The 8,428-nt window shown below is 45.8% G+C and overlaps 1 protein-coding gene across 7 annotated transcripts in view; it reads left to right on the top strand.

Moving 5' to 3' along the window:
* Positions 1–5,639: 5,639 nt before the first annotated feature.
* SLAIN2 (SLAIN motif family member 2) overlaps positions 5,640–8,428 on the top strand; it is a 33,697-nt gene continuing 30,908 nt past the window's right edge. For all 7 annotated transcript variants that reach the window (XR_004497176.1, XM_015624099.2, XM_015624098.2 and 4 more), the window contains exon 1: positions 5,640–6,066. Coding sequence is in view for 6 of the 7 variants with exons in the window: in XM_015624099.2 (XP_015479585.1) it covers positions 5,708–6,066 (359 nt within the window). In the remaining variant the exon portion in view is untranslated. The remainder of the gene's footprint in view (positions 6,067–8,428) is intronic.

Below are 8,428 nucleotides of genomic sequence, written 5' to 3'. Positions count from 1 at the left end.
TCTCTCTTTCTATCCTTCTCAAAATATATTGTAAACCAGACCAAAAAATTCCAGTCAGTGCCTTAGACAGTACCTTGTTGTGTCTGAATAATTTAAATTTGGATAATTTTAAGCTTCCTAGGTTAAAATTTGTGAAGTGCCTTACTATGTCTGGATGTTGTTTTCAAGTTTGCCAAGGTCCTTAATCTACCTTAATGTTCTAAAGTTTGCAAATAAAAGTTTGTTTGTTGTTGAACTTGCAGATATTTTTGTTGCTGTTCTCACACATCCCAGACTGAATCAAACAACCTTCCCCTAAATCCACTGAGCAGACCAGGGCAGAACAGGTGTCTGCAGTGATCCAGGCCTGAAAGGTGGTGGTCAGTAGCACAACATCTAATTTGGGTTCAGTGCCTAACACTGTATCCTACAGGACAGAGCTGGGTCCAGTCCTGTTCAATAAAGACCTGGATGATGGGGCTGGGTGTACCCTCGGCAGGTTTGCTGATGACACCACCCTGGGAGGAGCAGCTGATACACCAGAGGGTCATGCTGCCATCCAGAGGGTCCTCAGCTGGCTGGAGAACTACATGAGCTTCACCCAGGAGAAGTGCCAAGTCCTGCAGCTGGGGAGGAGCTGCACCAGTATCCACTGAGGGCCACTCAGATGGAAAGCAGCTTGGCAGAAAAGGGGCTGGAGGTCCTGGTGGGACACCAAGTTGGAGACAAGCCAGCAACAAGTCCTGCCGTAATAAGAGTGGTTCCTGGTCTGATTCAGACAAAGTATTGCCAGCAGGCTGAGTAAGGATTATTCCCTCCTTACTGAGGAGGCCATATATGGAGTATTTTGTCCAGTTCTGGGCTTCCCTGTACAAGGATGAACTAAACATTGCAGAGAGAGGCCAGGAAAGGGCCACAAAATGAAGGGACTGGAGTCTTTCTCTCCTATCAGGAAAAGCTGAGACTGTTTATTGCAGAAAAGAAAAGGTAGGGAGTGTGGATCTTACTACTGCGTATAAATGCCTGAAGGGAGTGTACCAAGAGGAGAGAGACAGGACCAGAGCCATTGGGCACAAACTGAAAACCAGTAGGCTCCATCTGAACATCAGGAAACTTTTTTTTTCACTTTGAGGGTGACTGTGCACAGGCACAGGATGCCCAGCATCCATGGAGTCTCCATGCTTGGAGACAGTCAAGAGCCATCCGGACACGGTCGAGCAGGTGGCTTTTTGCTTGAGCAGGGGGCTTGAACCAGATAACCTCCAGGTCCCTTTCAACCTCAGCCACTCTGCAATTTTGTGATATGAAATATTTATTACAATGCTCAACTGGGATGATAATATTTGGAAAGGATCATCAGTACACCAATTATAAAAAACTAAAAAGGTTGAACTACATACATTTCCTAGCCACATGGTGTGCCATGAATATCAGCCTCTTAAGGAATCTGATTGTCCATTATCCTAGAATTGCTCTGGCTCCAGAGCACAAAATACATGTTTCAAGATGGCTGTGGTCAAAATGTTAACTTTTTTTTTTTTTTTCTGTGCAAAAAAGGACAGGCATATAAATTCATGCAAAAGAGCTAAATTTTCTACTTGATACCAAATATAGATGTACTTTCAATTGCAAAATCTAGCTGGAATTTTGCCTACCCTTCAGGCTTGTAACTTGATAAGGAGACTGATGTACTTATCATGAGTCTCTCATCCATGACACTTGTCAGCAGAAAATACTTTTTAAAAATTATTTATAAAGACTTTTTAAGTGTCCTTAAGCACAGCTCACTGCTGTTTACAGTTTTTAGGGGATGGAGATGAAGATGTGTGCACAGACACTGACTGTAGTTTTTGAGTTTCCAAAGTCAAATCTAAAGGGCTAAACATATTGTTTCACAACTGATGAGCCTAATATACTCAGAGGTATCTTTTATAAATAACTAATGTTACAGTGTCGGTTCTTTTAGCAGAACCAGATGAACATTCTCACTTGAATTCTGAAAGGGACATATTATGGCAAGAACATGCTTCTTTCACTCTGTATTCAATGTCTGCACATGCCATATATTGTAATGATAAACAGTACTTCATATTTTGTCAAAGGTTTAGCTTAACACAGCCTAACACAAACGTGTGGGGCTGCTGAACACCTCCTTTGAGAAGTCTGGCAGGCAACAACCCTTTTGCAGGAGAGTAAAGAAAGCTGCTTAAAAACCAGTCTTGTTTTCCGGGCATCAAGTTAAGTATTTAACTTCCTACCATGCATCTGCCCATCTCCATGTACTATTCCCCCTGAGGGATTGTCCTCCCACGTGACAAGTGAAATCAAGGTTTCAAAGTTAGATTCTAACAGTTTTGACAGATGTAAAGACAACAATTCAGCAAATCACAGCTGTGAGAAACTAACCATAGGGCTATCCATGCTAGAGAGCTCAAAGCTCAAACAAAACAAGGCTCCTGGTGGCCTTTTTCTAGGAACCACTTGTCAGAAGGATGTGTGTTGAATTATTTGAGTGACATGAGAGCCTTGCTTAGACTTCCTTTCCTTTGGAAGGACTGCTCCTCATTTCCTCTCATCTCATGAGTTTAGAACCTGCCCAAAGTCAGACAAGAGAAGTACCCATGCATGTCCTGAGATCTGGGAAACAGTGCTGTGAAAAGGCTGCTTTTAGCTCCCTCTCTGTGAAAAGTGAAAACATAGCATGGGTGCAATCGCAGCTGCTCACAAAAAAACTCTGCAACAGATCTAATTTCACATACAGAGGAATTTGCTCTTATGACACAGTGGAAAGGTTTCATTTTTGTGGCATTACTATCAATTAATAATATTTCTGTATAATCACCCAGGGGCCTCTGCTTGGGTGTGGTCTCACTTCTGGTCAGTGCAGACCGCTGGAATCTGAGCAACAAGTAAGTCATGGAAGCCTATTATTGACCTGATATTTCATATGAAGTTTATGGTCCAAGCCTTGCTGCTCTTCAGTTCCCAGAACATGAGAAAGGCGCTCATAGCACAAGAATGAATGAGAAAGCAGAATCATGGTTCTTGCTATTCAAAGTAGACTATGGTGACTATTAAGCAGTGACTCCCTTTGTTCATTTCTACTGCCCTTACTCTTTGTAAAAATAGCAGATGATTCAGCAGTTCTGAAACTTTTTTCTAAAATTTGAGAAGAGAGAACTTTTTCTCACTTTCCTCCCCCTCTGTCCACACACACCAGTGAGTGTATATTGAGGGAAGAAAAAATTGCTACAGCTGTTGGCAGCAAAGTAATGGTGTCAGCAGGGGACAGAAAGTTGGAGTAGGAAATCTGGGGTACAGACAGACCATAAAATGAACTGGGGGAAGAGGATGGGAGAAGGAAGAGGAAATAGAGGAGAGGCAGGATGCAGGCACTGCACTGACCACTAAAGAGCTCTCAAAGCTGCCCATTACCTAACAGAGGAGGCCCCTAAACATGACACAATCACCAGGATCAGCTGCAGTTTTGGCAGCAGCTCCCAGGAGCCTGGGTCTCTTTGTGGTCCTGGTCCTCCTCTGCACTGCCTGTCTACATCTCCTGGCAGAGCCCTTTGTCACAGCCCCAGTTCACACTCTGTCACACTCCCAGTTCCAGCCACCAGTCCCATCCTGATCCCAGTAGTCTCAGTATAAAAAAGATTAAACTCTCCCTATTGCTACCATAAAAACATGATTAATTCAAGTGACTGACAGTTTCTTGTGCCACTGACATTTGTCCTGAGGATAGTTATAGAAGAATAAAGAAGTTATTTTGTGTGGTCATGCTAAAAATATTCTAATTTGGAATAAACTTTCCTGCATAGTTTAAGACTCACCAACTACTGAATTGTCAGCAGTGCCACTGTGTCAGTGTTATGGAAGATTGTTATTGTAAAAAACTGTTATATAATAGTTTTCCTTGCCTTTGGAGGACCGAAAATTCTGTTAATACGTAACTATGGATTCCCTTAAGGCACTTGACTTTGTATCATATCATACAAACATAAAGAACAAGCTGGATTTACAAACTGATTTACAGACCAGTTTCTAAAAAGTTATGATAGTCATTAAGGTGGTGTCAGTGGGCAGAGGGCCAAAGATCTCAGCTCAAGGGCTAAAACTGTTTAGTTGTTTTATAGCTGTGAAAATTATACAAAATCTGTGGCAAAATCTGCTGCTGATAAAAAGTTTGTTGCACTTGCAGATAATGAAGACATTACCCTAAGAGTAATTTAAATTGCTTTGTTAAAAGATACCAGCCCTGACATATTTTGATATTGTTTTGGGAAAACAATGACATAAATTGCATTTATGAATCAAAGGCCTGGATTCTGGTGAGAAGCTAACAGTAACAGTGCAAAACCACCCCAGAATAAAACCTCAAATAATGCTGTACATACAGAGAATGTAATCTCTAAATGTATAAGGGGAGAGTGTTGCATAAAGGCAAGCAAGTTACCCAGTCCTGTGAGGATGCTATAAACTCATGCCTGGCAGTCTCAACATGTCAGCAGTCCATGCACCATACCATACCCAGGTTGTGTGGCGTTTACTGCCCCTAAACTTTGCAACTTCTCAGCACATCCTGCAGGTCAGAGCACCCCAGTCTTATTTTCCTTTTTTCCGTTCCTGAGCCTGGTAAAATCTACTCACGGCAGTGTCATCCCCTGCAGACTCCAGCCATTCTCTGGCCCACTTGCTGGTGTTCTTCCTCTCAGCTAAAGCAGGCTCCAAAATTAAATTGATGAGTAGATGGAAACTTGGGAAGAGGAAAAAATTGTGAAGTGATAGTACTAAGGACACTGTCTCTCAGTGGTTCGAGGAAGGGGGACACAGACCATCCCCACAACACCAGTCGATGAAATTTGGAGACAATTTGTCACAAGACACAAAACATCCCAAGAACTAGGACAGGAGGCAATGGGCAGAAAGCAATGCACAAGAAATTCCACATGAGTATGAAGAAGAACTTTACTGGAACACATTGCCCAGTGAACACAATCCTGTGCCCTGAGCTCTAGGATGACCCTGCTTGAGCGGGGAGGTTGGGCCAGATCAACGACTGTCATCCCTTCCAACTTTACCCATTCTGTGATTCTGTGACAAATCCCCAAGCCCCACTGTTTTTTTACACCTATACGTCTAAGTTTTGCTATGGATGGCAAAATCACCACAACCTTTAAATAAATACGGATATACTTATACAAAATGCAGACTCAAAGGATCAGTTCAGTTCACACATCCGTCATACACAGTAGGCCCAACATTATCACCTAGGCCTTGGACCAGGGGCACACCTTGTGTTCTTTAGCGGTTTTGAACGTTTCTGGAAGGCATTCCGGGGCTTCCCATATAACTCCTGTGTGGGACCTATGGTGCCGAAGACACGGGAGACCAGGGCAGGCTCCCTCAGGAACGAGGCTCCCGGAAGAGCCCCAACGACGGCCCCAAGCGGGGCTGAGTCACAGCCTCCCGCCGCCGGGGCCGCGAGCCGCCGCCATTCTCGGCCATCGTACGCCATTCCGTGCCGCACCGCGCAGAGCCGCCCGGAGAGCAGGCGGCGCGAGGGGCGGCGGTTCCGGCGGCCGAGCCGGGAGGCGGTGACATGGCGGCGGATGTGCGTCCTACGCCCCGCCCCGGCCCTGCCCCGCCGCCGGCCGCCCGGCCGCGTAGACGGGGCGGCACGGCCGCCTCTCCCCGCGCAGCCGCCGCTCTGCCGGCGGCCGCCATGGAGGATGTCGGCTCGGGCGTGAACGCGGACGCGGAGGTGCGGAAGCTTCAGGAGCTGGTGAAGAAGCTAGAGAAGCAGAATGAACAGCTTCGCAGCCGTCACGGCGCCCTGCCCGCCGCCCCCGCCAGCCCCAAGCGCCTGCCGAGCGCCGGGCCCTCTTCGCCGCCTCCCGCCGCCTCCCCGTCGCCCGACGGGCGCTGTCTCAGCCCCAGGGCCGCCGCCCGGCGTTCCCTCCCTGAGGAGCCCAGCGGTAGCGATGGGGGCAGCGGCGGCAATGGCCTCCTGGACGACGCGGCGGTGCTGAGGCCGGAGGAGCTGGAGCGGCTGGCCGGCTGCGATGAGGACGAGACCGGCTGGTGAGGAGGCGGCCGGGGTGGGGATGGGGCGGGTGCGGGTTGGTGAGGAGGCGGGCAGGGCTCCGTGTCCCCCTTCCCCCGCCGTGCCTGGGGGGAAGGGGCTGTTTCCAGGCGTGTGCCTGATGTCGGAGGGGGTCTTTGGGCTTTGTGTGCGGAGGCAGCCTCGCCCTCTGGGCTGGGTGAAGGGCTTAATGAGCTCTGCGAGACGTACCGAAGCCTGCCGGGGAAGGGTGTTTCGCTTTCTGCACACTGCATTGGAGCTCCCTGGAGGCCCGCGGCTCTGCGCCGCTGTTCGGCCGCGGTGGGAGCGTTACTTCGGGGCACTCGGACACCGAGCGGGCTCCAGTGCTGCCGCAGAATCAGCCGTCAGTGTTTTCGCGAGTGCAGGCGGTAGGGAGGCGTTGAGAAACTTGTGGGAAATTTCTAGGGTAGTTCAGAATTAGCCCACAGGTACTGTTAGACTTCAGACATGCATCAGGCATGCTTGATACCTCGATTTCTTTCAGCTGTAAAGACAGCAAATGTAACACTTTTTAATCTCATAAACATGTTGCCCTTAGGTGTTCTAATTTTTTGCTAATGATGTAGGATCACGGTTTCCCTTAGGTGGTTGCTCATTATAAATGGACTGCTTACCCTGCTGCTTCAGCAGAAACAGCTGCAGGTGGCTATTTGCCTTGTCATTATTACACTTGGATGAGCTCCCATTGAGAATCAAGAAGACTTGCTCTCTCCAAACATCACGCTGTCTCCAGCTGTCGTTTTGAAGTTTCCTATGACAGTTGTTACGGGGCAGCCTCAGAGCTGCAGGAGAAATAGTGGGGTGGAGCCGTGTCAACAGAGAAATGCAAGGGAAGCGTGTACAGGGACAAAAAGCATAACACAAGCAAACTGTCTTGCAGCAGAACTGGTTGTAGGTCCATCTGCAAAGGTCTGTGGAAGCAAATGTGCAGGCAAATTTACAAAACAAACAAAAATGTCTTTCAGAGTTAGAAATGCCTTTAAAAATGATGGAATGATTCCATGCATGAGCAATGTTTTAGTTGCTCAGGGAGGAGACAGTGTGTGCACTTCCTTGGAGAAGTCATTTGCCTGACATTCAGCCTCATCCACAAGTATGAGAGCATAAGTTTATTCTCATCCAACACTAAATTAACACAAGGCATCATCTCCCAGAAGATGAGTCTGTGCAAGGCAGCTACTCTTATTTCTCACTGTATGCCTTGTAATCTTCAAGAGCTTACAGCCCTTTATGGAAATAAAATACGGTAAATTTGCACAGCAAGTTTGGAGTGGGATAGCCAAATTTGTAAATGCCATGAATTCTAGTAACAGTAGATCTTACTGTTTTATATATTCATTCTAGATCATGGGTAACATAATGAGTCTCTTAATGAGTCCCAGCAGAGTGTATGGTGACAGTGGTGGCATAAGTGCTGTGTGTTTTTGTTGACATGGTGCTGGGCACTCACGGGGCAGCTGCATGGTTCGCTGAGCACTGCCCTTGCTGGTGTCAGGTGTTTGGCTGCCAGTTATTGTGGCACCGTCATGTTTCTATGCAAGTTCTAGTGCTCAAAAGACAGCAAAACTTACAGGCAGTCTTTTGCAACTAATTTTCAATCTCAGGCATGGGACACAGACTGAGACACAAATGCATGAAACAAAAAAAAGAGCAATCGTAAAAATTTACTAATTGCCATACATATCACAAAATACAGATATGGAATTATTTTTAAAAGTTGGTGGTTTTTTTTTGCTGTAGTTTAATATGCAGTTAATGATAAGTATAGTTTGGCTAGATTGATGATTTTTTGTTCCAAAGTGTTTAATAAAAAATGGAAATCGAGCTCTTGGAATTTCTAAACACCTTCTAATTCAACTATTGAGACATTAAATAGTCCAACCCCTTTTATTTTCCTGTGAAGGTAAGATGACTTCGTATTTATGCATTTGATTAATGGAGGTTATTGCTCTTAATGAAGTTTGGCATTTTCAGAGGGCTAATGGAGCAATCTAAAAGAAACAAGCCTATGAAGATAGGAGGGGTTGATGTAAATAAGTGGATTTCCCTTAAGTTGTTTCATAAAGGTACTGCTCCTAAGGCCTTGGTTATGCAGTGTCACTCATAAAATAATTTAATCAACTGAAAGGGTAAAATTTATTCGATGAAATTTAAGTCTCATATGAACTCTTTGAGGTTCAAATGGATTTGGTTCACTACTGCTTAACCAAAACTCCTGTTTAAAGTATGGGATTATACACTGTCAAAATCAAATACCTCTTAGCAGCTGAGGAAACTTCTTGTAGAAACAAACTAAATTTAAATCATTGTTTGTTCATGAAAATTGGTTCATCTTGTCTG

The sequence above is a fragment of the Parus major genome, chromosome 4 (genome assembly GCF_001522545.3).
Source record: "Parus major isolate Abel chromosome 4, Parus_major1.1, whole genome shotgun sequence".
Classification (NCBI taxonomy): Eukaryota; Metazoa; Chordata; class Aves; order Passeriformes; family Paridae; genus Parus; species Parus major.
The sequence above is the reverse complement of the archived record's forward strand: the minus strand, read 5'-3'. Positions and strand labels throughout refer to the sequence as shown.